Raw genomic sequence first — 18308 nt, 5'->3', positions numbered from 1 at the left:
TGTTATCTTTGTTTACTCTTACACTTAAAATATCTAGTCTTCATATTCTAGAGAAATCCATTGGAATCAAAATCACTTTCCCAACTCCAAGGATATTAAATAGAGAAGTTCTGATTGTTTTTGTTTATTATCTTTTTTTTTTTTTTTTTTTTGGTACCAGGGATTGAACTCAGGCCCTTGCGCTTTCACAACAGGCAGCGAAACCACTGAGCTAAATCCCCAGCCCTGTTGTTTATTATCTTTGTTGTTTTCACTACTGGGCCTTCACAACTGAGCTAGCTCTGTTTTATTTTTATTTTGAGACAGGGTTTTGGGTCTTACTAAGTTGGCCAGGCTGGCCTCAAACTTTGAGTCCTGTTGCCTTCCAGAATACTGGGATTACAGATGTGGGTCACCATGCCCAGCTGAAAAATTCTGTTTTTTAAGTCATTTGTTCTCATTTCTTAAATGCTATCTGGGAGGACTTGATATATAGGATATGAAATGAAATAGCTCCTTCCACAGTTTCACTTTAACCACTGTGAAGTAAAGTCCTCGAACATCAAATGAACTCATTGTAAGTAAAAATCATTTTAAAGGGGTCAGGGATTTAGCTCAGTGGATTCGCCGCCTGCTGCGCAAGCGCAAGGACCCAAGTTCGATTCCCGGTACCTTAAAAAAAAAAATCATTTTAAAGTTTCCATGCCCTTTCTCATCTGGAGTTACTTAAATCAAAATTTCGTTGTATTAGCTGGAAGCAGTATAAGGCATGCTTCTGTGCTCCTAGTTCCTTTCGAGGCTGAGGTTGTGAGGATTCTGATTTTGAGACCAATATAGCAGCACTTCCATTTCAAAAAACAAAACAAAACAAAACTTTCTTACATGTTTGTGAGAGCTGGTAGCCCCAAGTAATGCTATTTGTACTTACTTCTTCCCTTTTAGTATAGATTTTATTTCTAGGGTAAAAAATACAATATTTGAAAACTATCACACACTTTTCTCCTTAAAAACAAAACCCAATTTTTTTCCTGTTTTTATCATTTTGATAGCAGAATCTTATCCCAAATAAAGTATAGTCATATCAGCAACCACAATTAAAGTGTATCTATATTTCTTTTGTTTTTTGTTGTTGGTTAAACCCAGGGTCTTGTGTATTTTAGGCAAATGCTTTACTACTGAGCTAGCTACATCCCTCACGTTTTTCATTTCTTCTTTCTGTCAAAGACATCTTTACATATAGATTAGTTCAGTTTTTTATTATTTTAGGTTTTTGAGGGCGGGGATTTATCTCAGTGGTTCCACCTGCTTTGCAAGCTCAAAGTCCCGAGTTCGATCCTCAGTACAAAAAAAAAATTGTTATTTGAGGATTTTTGTTTTTGATTTGTCACCAGGTCTGTTTTGCAGTCAGGGTGGTCTTTAACTCATGAGCTTAAGTGACCCCTGGCCTCAGAATCTGGGACATAGGTTTGTACCACTCCACTTGGCTTTCAAAAGACAATGTAGATAATTTTTGATTTTACAAATTGTTGACATTTTCCACTTTAATTCATTATGCTTTTAACAAACATTGCTTGGCTTTGGGGGTTTTGTTTTGTATTGTTTTTGTTTTGTTTTTTGGTGCAGGGTCTTTGCTATATGTAGTTTAGACTGGTCTTGAACTCAACTGTGGAGCTCAGGCTCAAACTCCAAGCAATCCTCCCGCCTCGGCATCCTGAGTCCTGGGATTAGAGGCTTGTGCCACCACGCCTGGCATTTCTTGACTTTTTAACCAAGTTGGTTTACCTTTGAGTTTTTGTCCTTTGAACTTCTAAAGTTTTGCTTCTTGAGAAAAAGGAAATCATCCTTTATAGTACTACTCCCAAGCCAGGCATGGTTGCACTCACCTAATAATCCCAGCACTGTAGATGGCTGGTGCAGGCAAATTACAAGTTTGGGCCCAGCTTAGGCAGCTTAGCTATTTAGGGGAGACCCTTATCTCAGAATAAAAATATTTAAGAAGGGCTGTGAATGAAATTCAGTGCAAAGGCCATGGGTTCAGTCCCCAGTAATGGAATAAATAAATAATAAAATATCAGGGCTGGGGATTTAGCTCAGTGGTTCCACTGCCTGCCTTGCAAGCACAAGGTCCCAAATTCGATCCCCAGTACCAAAACAAAACAAAACAAAAGATTAATAATAAAATACCAGTGCCAGATTTAAAAGGCAAGAATCCTATCTTATTTACATAATTATTGGATACGGATTCTATATCATTCACCTAGAGGGATGGAGATGTGGACAATCAAAACACAGTTTGATTTTGCTTTCACATGGACTTTTGTATTTAATTTTCAATTTAAATATGCTTAATCTAGGTGCTTACTGCTAAATAAAATTTTTATTTTTCTGTGTTAAACTGTGTAAAACCTGCTTGAAGGACACACATGTACTAATTTGGTACTGCTCATCCCTTCTTTGTATGCATTTTATATGAAGTACAATTTTCCCAATATGTAGTTCTGTGGCAGAACTGCTTTTGTTCAGATCTTTTCTGGAACTGGATTTTGAGTTATTTAATTTCAAAGAGTTTTCACTAATGAATTGTAAGCTTCACCCAAAAGATAGAACAGTCAGTGTAACACTTAGATACTACTTATTCAAAGCTATGAGTATAGAAATAATAAAAATAAGATTTTCATACATCTCTGTGAAAATGTGTAACGCATTATTTAACTGTCCTTTCCAGCTTGCATTTTAAGTGTATCAGGCTCTTGATACTTCAGAGTACTTCAGGGTATTACAATATACTTCCAAGTTCGGTGAATGCTTGCATAACGTTTAATGTTAAGGCTCTTTATTCACTACTCATGTCTGTTTTTCAGCCGTAGTTGTGACATGATGGAACTAAGGCGCCGTTATCAGAATTTATACATACCTAGTGATTTTTTTGATGCTCAGTTTACGTGGGTGGATGCTTTCCCTTTGTCAAGACCATTTCAGCTGGGAAATTACTGCAATTTCTATGTAATGCACAGAGAAGTAGAGTCCTTAGAAAAAAACATGGCTGTTCTTGATCCTCCAGATGCTGACCACTTATATAGTGCAAAGGTTTGTATTCTAATGTGTTATACAGCTTGCATTTCTTAGAATTGTTCATATAAGATAAGTAGATTTACTCCTTAGAAAGTGGTTATTAGGTAATAGATCTGAATGCATCTGTTTTCTGTTTTAGGTATTTAATTTAACCTCTATCTCACCTCATAAGCTGTCAAATAATGGCTATTGTTTTAATTTGTTAAATTTCATGAAAACTTCATTATTGAATGATATCTGACTTCCTGTAGCCTCTGATAAAACTTATGTTGGGAGAGGGATACACTAAATGCTAGTCTTCAGGATAACATTCATTGTATGCCTTAAAGTCAGTAATTTCTTTTGGGTTTTGGGTTTTGGGTTTTTTTGGTACCACGGATCAAACTCTGGACCTTGGCTTGCAAGGCAGACATGGGCCACTGAGCTAAATCCCAGGCCCCACAATCAGTTTTCAAACATTGATTAAAAAAAATCATCCCTTGGTGGGGGGAAATCATCCCTTGGAAAGTTAAAAGTTTATAGGGTATCTAATGACAGTTTTATTTCTATAGGACTTTACATTCCATTTTTATTAAAAACATCTGATAGCTTATATGTAAAGTTAATTAGTAGTACTTCTCATTTTCTTTACATTACTTTAGACTTTTGACAGGATTGAATTATTTGACTATAATAGGTAATGCTGATGGCTAGCCCTAGCATGGAAGATTTGTATCATAAGTCATGTGCTCTTGCTGAAGACCCACAAGAACTTCGGGATGGATTTCAACATCCTGCTAGACTTGTTAAGGTAAAATGAAATGTTTATTTTAACTTTAGGTGTATATTCATTTAGTTTTCATTATGTACATAAAATTTTAAAATAACATTTTTAATCTTGTTGATTAGTTTAATAATTTTAGTGTTATTAATGTACTCACAATTTAATAATGTAGATGTTTTCTCATTGCAGATTATCACTATATCTTATTTGCATATAACTTAAAAGTCAACTTTCAGTTTGATGTGTTAAATTTGTAGCATGGTAAAAATGTTAGTGATAATGGGATTTAGAGTGTCTGGATGCTGTTAAAGTTTGAATTATAGTTTATTTCTTTAAAAGAACTCTTATCTGAAGAAATATTTTAGAGGGATGAGTTATGATGTGTAAATCCTATTCCATTGCTGAAATGCAGTGTGGAACACGATGAACTGAACTCTTCCTTGACTGACAGATACGAGAGGTAGTAAAACTGGTACTGGAAAGGTTTGTACCTTTCCCTTTCAAGTGTTTATTTGTAATTTAACCAGTTACATGATATATGGAAATGATTCTTTGTTTTGAATTAGTTTTTAGTGGGCATGAAAGGCAAGGATGAAGCCATGGCCATTGGAGGGCACTGGTCTCCTTCGTTGGATGGACCAGACCCAGAAAAAGACCCCTCTGTGTTGATTAAGACTGCTATTCGTTGTTGTAAGGCTCTGACAGGCATTGATCTAAGTGTATGCACACAATGGTAAGTACCAATTCATTTCTTGTTTAGAAATGTTTTTCTGATAGAGTACGTAGCTATTCTTGTCAGCCTTTTCCCCTTACTTTTAACATCCCTGGTTGTGCAGGTAATCTCAAAGGAAATCCCCATTTGTAGCAAAAGTTTATTTGGTGCCCAAATTGTTTGGGGGAAAAAAGAATAAAAGACTAATCAAAATAAATGGAAAACTTAAATGTTTTGTTATGCTGTACTTTGGAACTTGGATGTATGTTGAAAATATTTTTCATTTCATGTATAGCTGGAGAAGATCGTCAAGAGAGAACTTCATTTCATTATAAATCTTTGTTATAAAATGATATAGTTGCTGATTATTTTTGTTCAGCCATATTTTCTCTTGAGGCTTATTTGTCCTGTGCATTTTAGTATACAGTATTTCTTGTGACTTAATGGAGAATATTCTTTTTTAGCACATGAAATCTGAACAGCTATCCAGCTTCTCCAGGTATTCTCTAAAACATGGGTAGCTCTGTAATCAAACTTGAACATGCCTTGTGGGAACATACTTCTTTAACCAATAAAATATTCTACAAATGTACCAAAAGAGGAACTATGGCTTCTATAATTTTTTTTTCTTTAGACCAACCTCAAGTTCTTGCAGCAAAATTTCTTTACTTGATGTGCTACAAGTGAACTAGGATCTTTTAAATGTATTTAGAATTTTTTTTCCAACATGCTTCTTCCCTTGCAACAGGTACCGTTTTGCAGAGATTCGCTACCATCGCCCTGAGGAGACCCACAAGGGGCGTACAGTTCCAGCTCATGTGGAGACAGTGGTTTTATTTTTCCCGGATGTTTGGCATTGCCTTCCCACCCGCTCAGAGTGGGAAACCCTCTCCCGAGGATACAAGCAGCAGCTGGTGGAGAAACTTCAGGGTGAACGCAAGGAGGCTGATGGAGAACAGGCACTGAACGCTAATCCCTTTTCTATTCCCGCTTCTCACAGGCACAGGAACACAGGCACAATGCACACCACACACTACACAGCACACACACGGAGGAGCATAGCTGCTCACAGCGACTGGTAACCAGCTTTCAGCAGAGTAGTTGTATGTTCTTCTCTCTTAAAAAAACCTGTCTATTACGCTGACTTTAAGAGTGCTGAGACCTCAAAGGAAAATAAGGTGTGCTTAAATTGCACAGAACTTTGTTTTTACCATAGGTCTAGTTGCTGGAATCTGGGACCAGTTGTTGAACAAGATTCAGTATTAAGCCATTGAAGCATTTTGCCATTTTCTCAAATTTAAAAAATTTTCTTTTTCACGGTGATCAGTTCTAGTCATGGATATTTGAAATTGGACAACCACAAGTCTGAGAAATTGGGAATTTCAGGCTATGTGGCAACGTCTTTGGTACATTTCAAAGGTCTGACTAAATCAGTCTTGGGGTGGCTTGAAAATTGGGGCAAGATCACACACTGTGGTTAGTGGAGACCGGCAGTGTTTGTGCATCCCTGATATCCTTTGTGTTGTAATTTATGACCCTTTTGTGTTTCACAGATCTGGCTTTGATTGGCTGATGAGTGTCTTTGTGATCAGTTAAAAGTGGTAGAGTGTATGTCTGTGGACTTGCCTAAATAATAACTTTAGGAGAAGACAATCTGAAACATTTGTGACCTTGCACAGATCAGCAACAAACTTTTAAAAATAAATTACTTTTATTTTAAGGTTTCAGAATAGTAATTATGTTCTTAACTTTGTATATTAGGATGAAGAAGAGAAGGATGATGGTGAAGCTAAAGAGATTTCTACACCTACTCATTGGTCTAAACTGGATCCAAAGACAATGAAGGTAAATTTGAATATTATGATTTTTAATTTGAAGTCTCTGAACAGGTATGAATAATTGGAGAGAGTGAGAACCATATTGTTTCTAATAAAAATCAGTGAAGATGAGCTGTGAATAGAGCTCAGTGGTAGAGTGCTTGTTCAGCATGTACCAGGCCCTGGGTTCAATTCCTAGAACAATGTAAAAAAATTCAAGGTGCAGTCCACTGATTGTATACATTCTGTTTTTTCTTATTTTGCTTTTTGTTTTGTGTTACCGGGGATTGAATTTAGGACCTTTGTACCACACTGCATTCATAGTCCTTTTTGGGTGGGGGGGCGCGGTGGCCACGTGCCAATAAAACTTTATTTACAAAAACAGGTAGTGGCCAAGTCCTTTTTAATTTTTATTTTGAGATGGGGTCCTGATTGTTCACATATATTTACATATATGTAAGTTAAAAGATGTCTATAAATCATTTCAACCAGTAGCTATCAAATGCCTGTGATATGGAAGTGACTGTAGTGACAGTGGTGTTGTTTTCTGGTTTGGGAACTTTCCTGGAAGTCAGTACTTAAGTAATTTAAATTCAGGGGGAAAACGAAACATAAAAAGTAATCTCCCTGGGTGTGGTGGTAAAAACCTATAACCCCAGCAACTCAGCAGACTGAGGCAAGAGAATGACCCCAACCTGAGGCCAGCCTGTGCTATATAAGGAGTTCAAGGATAGCCTTCTAGTGAGACTGTCTCAAAACACAACAGCAACAAAGAAAGAAAACAGTTTTTTAAAAATACATTTGGAGGGCTGGGGATTTAGCTCAGTGGTTCCACCACTTGCCTTGCCAAGCGCAAGGCTCCAAGTTCAGTCCTCGGTACCAAAAAAATTGACCTTTGGTTAACCTTCTTTTTTTTTTTCCATTTAGTTTATTGGTACATTTTAGGTATACAATACTTTTTGATTAACTTCTGTTCTGAGCAGGGAACATATTTTTCTACTTCGTTACTACCTTTTTTTTCTGGGTGAGACAGTCTCACTATGTTGCCCAGGTTGGTCTTAAACTCATGAGCTCAAGTGGTCCTGTGAACTCACATTCTAAGTCACTGAGACTTATATGTAGTCCATGCTACATACCTGGCATACCATACCTGTCTAGCTGAACCTTTGATTTTTTTTGTTTTTTGCTACGTAGCCCAGGCTGGCCTCCAACTCACTGCAGTCTTGCCTCAGCCTCTCCAGTGCTGGGATCACAGGCGTGCGCTATCCACTGAGCTGAACCATGACTCTTAAAACTATATTTCTGCTGGGAATGGTGGCCCATACCTATAATCTCAGCACTTGGGAGGTTGGGGAAGGAGGATCACCACTAGTTCAAGACCTGCTGGGACTACATAGTGAGACCCTGTCTCAAAACCCAAAACTATATTCCTGGTTGGGGAGGGGGGTTTACCAGGGATCAAACTCGGGACTTAAACTTGCAAGGCAGGTGGTGGCACCACTGAGCTAAGTCCCTGGCCCACATTGTTTCTTAATATGTAGAGAATGTGTATAAGAAGAGCATTTCTTCTTACTGCATTACTTCGAAGTTGCCAATACCAGGTTTCATTTAGGATACTTCTGGGGGAGGGTACTGGGGATCGAACTCAGGTCCTTGCACTTGCACAGCAGGTGGCAAAACCACTGAGCTAAATCCCCAGCCTAGAATACTTTCGATTGAGAAATACAGGCAGTTAGATGAAGGCTTTGCTACTATAGGGTTTTTGGTGGGTTTTTTTTTTTTGGTTTGGTTTTTTTTCCCCAGTACCAGGGATTGAACTCAGGACCTTGTGCTTGCAAGGCAGGCACGGTGCCACTGAGCTAAGTCCCCAGCCCATTTTTTTGGTGTTTTTAGAAAGAATCTTGGTATATAGTTCAGGCTAGCTTTGATAAATTCACTAGGTAGCCCAGGCTGGCCTCAAACTCAAAGCAATCCTTTTGCCTCAGCCTCTCGAGTGCTGGGATTATAGGCGTGCACTACCATGCCTGGCAGTCATTTGAAACTTCCTTTTGGTTATATAGTACCTGCTTATTTTTTAAATGACCTATGCAGGGAAAAAGTTACTCACACTTTTTATCAAACATTATCACTTGAAATTTTGATATAGTTTCTTCTTTCTTTTTTTCTCATATTGGACTGAGACTAAGCCTCACTAAATTAACTGGGTGGGACTTGCACTTGAGATCCATTTCCCTCAGCTCTGCTCATTGCTGGGGTTACAGACACCCAGGTCCATTTCCTTTTTTACTGGGTGTAAACTTTGTAATTGGTTGATTGACTCTGTCATGTTGTATACAGAAATTGTCATCTCATCCTTTTCAGTTAACCATTACTTTAAATTCTATACTATTTCATCTAATTTACTGATTTTTCTTACTGAACTTTGTTGAGCATTTAGATTCTGTACTTTTTTGGAGGGAATGTCTATCATAGATCTATTTTTTCCACCTCTTGTGTGCAGGATTTTTCTTTTAAGTGAATTCTCAGAAATTACAGTTTGTGGGTCAGGGTCTAGGGATGTGGGGTATATATCAGTGGTAGAGTGTTTGCCTACCATGGTTTATGCCATAAGTTCGATTTCTGTCAGCACCATTTTTAAAAATATATTTATATATTATATATATGACATTTATTACATACAAATTATTGGGTAAAAGTATTTAAAAAGAATTTAAGCATCTCAAAACAAGTTTCAAGTTATTTTCCAACAATGTTCTATCATTTTCCATTTCTACAAACATTGAATGAACTGTACAAGTTTCTTTTTACCAGATTTCTTAAAGTCAGATAAGAGATCATTATAGTTTATTTATGTGCCTTTTTTTTATGTTCCATATTTTAGGTAAATGATCTCCGAAAAGAATTAGAAAGTCGAGCTCTTAGTTCCAAAGGATTAAAATCCCAGTTAATAGCTCGTTTGACAAAACAGCTTAAAGTAGAAGAACAAAAAGAAGAACAGAAGGAATTAGAGAAATCTGAGAAAGAAGAGGAAGAGGAGGATGATAGGAAATCTGAAGATGATAAAGAGGTGTGTATTCAACATTGAAATATACTATAAAGATTAATATTGGTATGTAGGGGGTTCTTAGAATTTGATTTTTATATAATTTTATGAAAGTGTAATTTACATGTAATAATCCAATTTTTCTTTTTTTGGTACCAGTGGATCGAACTCGGGACTTTGCGCTTGTGAGGCAGGTGGCAGCACCACTGAGCTAAATCCCCAGGCCTAAAATTCCAAATTTTATTTATTTATTTATTTTTGGTACTGGGGATCAAACTCCGGTCCTTCCACTTGCGAGGCAGGCGCTGGAACCACTGAGCTAAATCCCCGGCCCTAAAAATTCAAATTTTAATCCATAATTCTGCAGGTTTGATAAGTGTGTTTAGATGTGTGGCCATTTACACAATCCAGGTATAGAACAGTTCTGTGTAAAACACTCAGATTGAGTTCTAGTGAAATGGTTTTCCCTGAATTTTGCATTTTGCTAAATTGCCCAGCCTGGGTTGGAATTTGAGATCCCCCTACCTCAGCCTCTCAGAGTGCTGGAATTATAGACATGTGCCAACATGCCCAGCTAACTTCCTCTTTTTTTATTGTATTTATTTACTTTTTTTTTGGAGACAGGGTCACCTCGCCTTATAGTTCAGGCTGGCCCTTAACTCACTATGTACCCAGGCCAGCTTTGAACTCGAGGCAGTCCTCCTGTCTCTGCCTCCCCAGTGCTGGGATTACAGGCATGCTCCACCACACATGGCCTAACTTCCTCTTTTTAATGTGAGGTTTTAGGAAAATTCAAAAACTGCAGGCATCACCGTTTCCTCAGAATCTTTTAATTTGAAGCAAAATCTGGCTAAGTTGCCCAGGCTGACCTCAAATTTGTGATCCTTTTCCCTCAGGCTCCCCAGTAGCTGGGATTACAAATCTTTATCACCATGCCCAAGTGAAAGGTGGCTGCTTCTGCTCAAAAATCGAAGAGAGGGGCCGGGGATTTAGCTCAGTGGTTCCGGCACCTGCCTTGCAAGCACAAGGACCCGAGTTCGATCCCCATACCAAAAAAGAAAAAATCCAAAAGAAAGACAATTGGGAGCTGAGCCTATTGTACCTGCAATTGAAGGATAATAATTTGAACCCCAGGAGTTTAAGGCCATCCTGGGCAACATAGTGAGATCTAGCTTTAAAAGAAAAAGGAAAGGCTGGGGATTTAGTTCAGTGGCACTGAGCCTGGCTTGCAGGTGCAACATCCTGAGTTTGATCCCCAGTGCCAAAACGAAAAGAAGGAAAACAAACTCAACACCAAAGAAAAGTGTTTATTTTTTTAAAAAAAGAATTGGGAGTCATAAAATCTACCATACTTAATAAAACGTTGTGAGAATTTTGCCTTCTTTATATGGTTATAAGTTTTGCTATTATACATGGAAGTTCAACCATGGCATAAAATTTTATATATATAGGAAGAAGAGAGGAAACGCCAAGAGGAAATGGAGCGCCAGCGTCGGGAAAGAAGATACATTTTGCCTGATGAACCAGCCATCATTGTACATCCAAATTGGGCTGCAAAAAGTGGCAAGTTTGATTGTAGCATCATGTCTTTGAGTGTCCTTTTGGATTACAGATTAGAGGATAATAAAGAACATTCATTTGAGGTAATGTTTTAAGTTTGAATTAGCACGTAGATAAGGTCTACACGTTATTAGTGAATATATTACAAATCTTTTTGCTTTTTCATTGCTCTCATTTTGTGTTCTCAAAATTAGTGACAGAAACACAACATAATTAAATTACCTATAGACTTGCTTTTTCAATTTCATTCTAATGGTATAATCATGTTCTCTGTCCTTTATCTCCTGTAAATTGACACTTGGGTCTAAGTTCTTAATCAAGTTTTCAGGTTCAGTTCTGTTTTTCTTAAGGCTGTTTCATGAATGGTGGTGGATGTCAGGAGATACATAATATCTAGTGTCTCTCTAGAGGATGAGGTAATGCTTTATTATTTTCCCTAGAATTAGAATACCATTTAATGGAACTGAACATTTTACTTATGATTAGTTGAGTTAGAAGAGAAAATAATTGATGTTAATCTTTTCAACAAGCATCTACTTTTTATTTTTTAGAGCAGTTTTATATGTAAAAGTTATGCTTATGTTATATAAACAATTGAAAATTCCTAGTTAATTGCTTCATTCTTTTAATAAGATATCCAAAAATATTAAGTAATTTTTAGTACTCTATAAAATCATAATTTTCTATAAAATTATGATTGTGTTCTGTTATTGAATATTTTCAATATATTTCACTTTTTTGTGGCTAGGCAACAGTTGATTTATTACTCTTTGACTTATTACTTCCCCTTTACTATTAGCACATACAGTTCCATTATCTATAATATTGCATATTCTTTTTGCATTAACTTTTTAGGGTAATTTTTTTTTCCACTTCTTTTTTGCAGTACTTGGGCTCAAACCCAAGGACACTACCACTGAGCTACATCCCCAATCCTTTTTATTTTTTATTTTATTTATTTATTTTAATTTTTTTGGTACCGGGGATCAAACTCGGGACTTTGCGCTTGTGAGGCAGGCGGCAGAACCAATGAGCTAGATCCCCGGGCCCTATTTTTTATATTTTTGAGACAAGGTCTTGCTAGGTTGACTAACCTACCCTCAAACTTACAATCCTCTTGTTTCAGCCTCCCGGATGGCTGGAGTAGCCAGGTGTGGTGTTGCACACCTGTGATCTCATCACTCACGAGGCTGAGGCAGGAAAATTTCTCCTACTTTGAGGCCAGCCTCGGCTACACAGAGAGTTCCAAGGCCAGCCTGGACTACCTAGTGAGACCCTGTTTCAAAGACAAAAAACAAACCAAATGTCTGGAGTAACTAGAGTTACTCTTCATGTGTCACCATGCCTGTCTTCTCACATTTCTTTAACCTTATAAATCACCTAAGAAAAATCAGTCATGTTTCATTGATTCAGGAGCCCATTTTCTACCAAATGGTAAGATAAATAACAGGCTGAGGCATATAGATAGCAAATTCGAGGCCAGCCTGGGCAACTAAGCCAAGACCCTGTCTCAATATAAAACTAAAAAAGGCCTGGGGATGTATTTCAGTGTTAAAGCTCTTGCCCATGATGAACAAATCCTTGTATTCAGTCACACAGTACAGTAAACAAGTGCATGTTTATTGGTCTTGATATGAAACAGGTTATAAATACTTAGCTATTACTGACTTTTTATATATTAATAATCCCAATACAGTGTCTTTAAACACTAGATACTTTATCATTTTGCCTTTTTTGTAACAGTTGACATAGTTAACTCCTAATAGTACCTACCATGTAATGTAAGTCTTTCAAGATAATATAGTTTTTGGTGTTACTTTCTGCTTATAAGTGTGTATACTGCTTATCTAACTAATACCACTCTGAAAACCATGCAATTTTTGAAACTGCTGTTTGCTGGAAAAATGATAATTTTTTTCTCCCTACTAACATATCGCTTTGGTTAGTTTCTGTTTGGTTGGTTGGTTGGTAGGTTGGTATTGTTTTCCTGTGCTGGGAATTGAACTTATGGCCTTCACTTGAGCTATATCCTGAGCCTTTTTAAAATTTTGAGGCAGGCTTTCCGCAAACTCACTAAGTTGTCCACATAGGGCTCAGACTTGTGATCCTCTTGTCTGTCCTTGCCAGAGTGCTAGGATTAAGGCATGCACCATCATTTTTAGGTAGTTTTATTTTAATTTAGCATTTGAATACAGAAGTCACTTTGACACATGAATTCAAAAAAATCATTCCTTTTTTTTTTTGGTACCAAGGATCGAACTCAGGCCCTTGCACTTGCAAGTCAGGCAGTGGAACCACTGAGCTAAATCCCCAGCCCAAATCATTGTTTGTTTTATAAAAAATTTTCTACATAAGAGAATAACAATAGTTAATACACTGTATCTTCAAAGTAGAGTATAAGACATAAAATAAGTCATTCAGTAATTAAGATAATTGTACAATTTAACTTTGGCTCATTTAATATCGATAGTAGTTGTATCTCAAATTTTCAGTACATGTAAGTGGAGAGATCTAGATTCCTGTTCTTTTAGTTATCATTCTGGGCTTCCTTCAGTTGAACATTATTGCTTTCAGTCTCTAGGTAATGGAAAAGAGGCAACTAAAGGAAAGATTTCTCTACATAAATGGGAATTTAATTTACATAAATGGTTAAAAGAATGGAATTTGCAGCATCTTAAATATTTTACTAACAGTAAATTTCTTTATTTGAAAGTCAGTATTGGCCATGAACTGAAGAAAATAATTATAAAATTATAATTGTAATTAATTGCATTATCCATTATGATCAGGAAGATAGCCTGATCAGTGTTGTACTGAGTAGTACTAAATAGATTAAACATTTTACAGTGATGGGCAACCATTTCAAGTTAGGGACGCTTTTACCTAAGAATCTGTTGAGGGCTGATTATGGTGGCAGAATGCCTGAGGGCTGAGGTAGGAGGATGGTTGAGGCCAGCATGGCCCACGTAGGGAAATCTGTCTTTTTTTTTTTCTTTTGGGGTTTTTTTTGCTTTGTTTTTTGAGGCAAGGTCTCCCTTTGTAGTTCAGGCTGGCCCTGAACTCAGTATGTAGCCCAGGCAGGCCTTGAACTGGAGGTGATCCTCCTGCCTCAGTTTCCCAAGTGCTGGGATTACAGGCAAGCACCACCGCACCTGGCTTGGGAAATCCTGTCTTAAAAACAGAAAACAAACAAAAATCTTTTGAAATCAACGGACCATAGCATGAGAAATATTTACATAGAAAATTTAGTATATCATTTTACATTCACAGATTTGCTATAGCTCATTATTGTGGGGCACTGAATAATAATGTATATTCTGTACTTAGGGCTTTGAATTGTTTTCCCTTCTTGAAATATTACTCTCCTAGATATCTGTATGGTTCATCTCTTTGCTGCCTTTTGGTCACTTTTTTTTATTGGTACTGGGGATCGAACTCGGGTCCTTGCTCTTGCACAGCAGGTGGTGAAACTACTGAACTAAATCCCGGTCCTGGTCACTTTTCAAATCTTAGCTGATCCAAGAGTTTTGTTTGACTATTCTTCCATGTTAATTAATTCTCTTTGTGCTTGTTCTTATATGCTGATTGGGTTATTCTTCTTTCCACTAGATTTGTGAGTTGCATGAGAGGAAGTTTTTTGTTTTTTGTTTGTTTGTATGCATATATTTATTTGGTTTTTTTGGTCAGAGTCTCACTGTGTAGTTCAGGCTGGTCTTGAACTCACTATGTAGCCTAGGCTGGCCTCCTGTTGTGCCACCACCCCCGGCTAAATCAGTTTTGTTTTTTCTTTTTTCATTATTGTATCCCTAGTGCCTGTAACAGTTCCTGGTAGAATAGGTTTCTGATTAAAACTTGTTGAAGCCAGGCATAGTGGTATCTTCCCTATAATCCCAGCGCTCAGAAGGCTGAGGCAGGATATTGCTTTGAGTTTGAGGCCAGCTTGGGCTACATAGTTCAAAGCCATTCTGAACTACCTAGTGAGACCCTGTCTCGAAGAGAAAGAAAAAAGAAATCTGTTGAGTCAGTGAATAAAGTGTATTTATTGTAAAAATTATTGGTTTTGTTTGGATGGTATAGAAATCTTTCTACTTATTTTCAAAGTTTCTATTGTGGAGCCATTATTTTTTATTATTTTAACCAAATTGTATCTTCAGAATATCCTTTTGAGGATTTTGAGTATTTCAGCATCACTGACATCAATTATTATAACTATGTTTAAAATTACTAGATTTGGTGAGTTTTTATCTGATTAGTTACTAATGCTAGAGTTTTTTTTGTTTTTTTTTTTTGTACTGGGGATTGAACTTGGGACCTTGCGCTTAAAAAGCAGGCACCAGAACCACTGAGCTAAATCCCCAGCCCACTAATGCTAGATTTATCCAATATTTCTATTGAATTTGAGTTAATTTTGGTATCTTTTTTTATAGGTTTCATTGTTTGCAGAACTTTTCAATGAAATGCTTCAGAGAGATTTTGGTGTGAGAATATACAAATCATTACTGTCTCTTCCTGAGAAAGAGGACAAAAAAGAAAAGGACAAGAAAAGCAAAAAAGATGAGAGAAAAGATAAGAAAGAAGAAAGAGATGATGAAACTGATGAACCAAAGCCCAAACGGAGAAAATCAGGAGATGATAAAGATAAAAAAGAAGATAAAGATGAAAGGAAGGTCTGTAGTTGTTTATACGATTGGCAACATTTGAATGTTTTCTTTTACAGTGTCCAAATGATGATGTTTCCATCAGAATGGTAAATTATAAAGACCAACCTGAAATGAAGTTTTATACATTGTTAGAAATTTGTCCCAGGCCAGGGATTTAGCTCAGTGGTTCCGCCACCTGCATCACAAGCTCAAGGACCCGAGTTTGTTCCCCGGTACCAAAAGAAAAAAAGAAATTTGTCCCTTTTTTTGGGAAGCAAAGGAGGGAAGATCGCCACAAGTTGGAGGCCAGCGGGATGCATAGAGAAGATCCTGTCTCAAAATAAGTAGCCAGGGATGTAGCTCAGCGGCTCGCGCCTGCCTGGCAAGTGCAAGGTCCTGAGTTCGATCCCTAGTACCAAAAACAAAAATATTAAGCCTTCATAGTTAAACTTCCTGGGGCCGGGGATTTAGCTCAGTGGTTTCGCTGCCTGCTGCGCAAGCGCAAGGACCCAAGTTTGATCCCTGGTACCAAAAACAAAACAAAACAAAACATAGTTAAACTGTTCCTTAATAGCCTATTAAGTGTTTTGCTGTTAGAAGAAATTAACAATTTGAAATTTTTCAAATAAATAAATTGAATGAACTTAAACATTTTCCAGTTGATTTGTTGAAATATCTTGCTTCATTTTGTCATTTTATATTATAGAAAGAAGATAAAAGAAAAGATGATTCTAAAGATGATGATGAAACTGAAGAAGATAATAATCAAGATGAGTATGACCCAATGGAAGCAGAAGAAGCTGAGGATGATGAGGATGGTATGACTCAAATTTACATAATACTTCCTAGAATTGAGAAAATAGTTTTTCTTTGTGCATATATTTCATTATATATAATAAAAAAATTTTAAATGTTCTTAAGTAAAAATTAGTCATTTTATTTATTTTTACATGAGATGGTTTTCACACATTATTGTATGTCCCTTATATTATTAATAAACTAACTTGATGAAAATAATTTCCCTCAATTTTGTGCTTCATCTGTATCCAAAAAGATGTAATAAATCAGCCATGGTGTGGTGCATGCCTGTAATCCCAACACTAGGGAGGCTGAACCAGGATTGCCTCAAGTTCAAGGCCAGCCTGAGCTATATAATGATGCTGTCTTAAAAAACAAAAGAGAAAAAAGAGGTGTAATAGTCTCTAGTGCTTTATAGAATATGTGTATGCGTGCATATATGTATGTATTGGTGCTGGGGTTCAAACCCAGGGCTTCCTGCATGCTAAGCACACACTGTACCACTGAGCTGCACCCTCAGACTCCAGCACTTTATATAGCTCTTTTCTTTCTTTGCAGTGGTGCTTGCCATTGGTCTGCTCTCTGTCTCTGTGTATATTGTAGACATTTCACATAAATGGAGTCAAATAATTTACGGGCCTTTTGTGACTGGTTTTGTTTACTTACCGTGTTAGCGAATTCATGGATGTTTTAGTATTTTATTCTCTTTTAAATTCGTTTGATTTGGTTTTTTTGGTACCGGGGATCGAAATCGGGACCTTGGACTTTCGAGGCAGGCGGCAGAACCACTGAGCTAAATCCCTGGCCCTCTTTTAAGTTGTTCTGTGTGTTTTAACTTTTCAAATACAGTGTACCATCTGATGTAATGCAATATTTCCAGAATGTCCAAAGATACTAACTGCTCTCGAGCTTAATAAAATATATTAGGGCAAAAATTTTATTTAATCTGCCAGACTTGGTGGGCCATGCCTATAATCCTAGTTCTTGGGAGGCAGAGACAGAATTGTCAGGAGTTCAAGGCCAGCCTAAGCTATATAGCAAGACCCTGTCTTAAAAAACCAAAGATTTGTTTGTTAAGCAAAGGTTGGCTTGTTTAGCTACTAATGTATATTGTGGGTGTCCAGGAAGGGACTATAATGTGAAGTATTTAAGAAGATAAAAAGCTTTTTAGTATCTCAAAAGCTGTTGCTGTCTGGGTGCATTTAGAGCTTGCTTGCTTTCCTGTTTATTTTTGTTTGTGGTACTGAGGATTGAATCCAGGGCCTCTACACTAAGGTATCTCTGTCTCTTTTTTATTTTGAGGTAGGATTTCCCTTATTGCTGAGTTGCTCACACTGAACCCAAATTTGTTATCCTCCTTCCTCAGCCTCCCTAGTACCTGAGATTATTGGCATGTGCCACTGCTGGTTACTGTTTATAATTTCTTTCTATTTTTAAAGTTCTGTAATTCTTTCATGTAACATTAAAAGTTGGTGGTTGTTTTTTGTGTTTTTGTTTTTTGTTGGGGTTTTTTGGTAGTACTGGGGATTACACTTCACACTGAACTACATTCCCAACCCTTTTAAAAGTTTTTAGACAGGCCAGGGATTTAGCTCAGTGGTTCCGGCGCCAGCCACGCAAGCGTAAGGTCCCGAGTTCGATCTCAGGTACAAAAAAAAAATCTTTTTTTAGACAGTGTCTCACTAAGTTGCCATGTTGCCCAGGCTGGACTTGAGCTTGGAATTCTCCTGCTTCAACCTCCCAGAATGCTAGGCTTATAATCATGTCCACCCTAAAACTATTTTTATTCATATATTTCTTGCTGTTTCATCATTTGGGATTTTTTTTCTTCAATACATTAGTTTTGATTTCTTCTTTTTTTTTTTTTTTGTCGTGCTGGGGATCAAACTCATGACCTTGCACTTGAGAGAGAGGCGTGGCACCA

General features: G+C 37.1%; 1 protein-coding gene and 1 non-coding gene across 16 annotated transcripts in view; both read left to right on the top strand.

The window, feature by feature from the left end:
- Ccar1 (cell division cycle and apoptosis regulator 1) overlaps positions 1-18308 on the top strand; it is a 53230-nt gene that overhangs the window by 28301 nt on the left and 6621 nt on the right. For all 15 annotated transcript variants that reach the window (XM_021259499.2, XM_013072898.3, XM_087184796.1 and 12 more), the window contains 9 exons: positions 2841-3066; positions 3728-3841; positions 4381-4547; positions 5275-5485; positions 6288-6371; positions 9225-9410; positions 10838-11029; positions 15374-15613; positions 16293-16404. In XM_021259499.2, coding sequence (XP_021115158.1) covers positions 2841-3066; positions 3728-3841; positions 4381-4547; positions 5275-5485; positions 6288-6371; positions 9225-9410; positions 10838-11029; positions 15374-15613; positions 16293-16404 — 1532 coding nt within the window. The remainder of the gene's footprint in view (positions 1-2840; positions 3067-3727; positions 3842-4380; positions 4548-5274; positions 5486-6287; positions 6372-9224; positions 9411-10837; positions 11030-15373; positions 15614-16292; positions 16405-18308) is intronic.
- On the top strand, positions 4186-4250 carry LOC147825589 (small nucleolar RNA SNORD98). The gene has a single exon (XR_015440604.1). It is a non-coding gene; the product is annotated as a small nucleolar RNA SNORD98 (small nucleolar RNA).

The sequence above is a fragment of the Heterocephalus glaber genome, unplaced genomic scaffold (genome assembly GCF_053883595.1).
Source record: "Heterocephalus glaber isolate CG9 unplaced genomic scaffold, H.glaber_assembly_v1.0 deba00001497, whole genome shotgun sequence".
Classification (NCBI taxonomy): domain Eukaryota; kingdom Metazoa; phylum Chordata; class Mammalia; order Rodentia; family Bathyergidae; genus Heterocephalus; species Heterocephalus glaber.
Note: the sequence above shows the minus strand (reverse complement) of the source record. Positions and strands in the feature narration are given on the sequence as shown.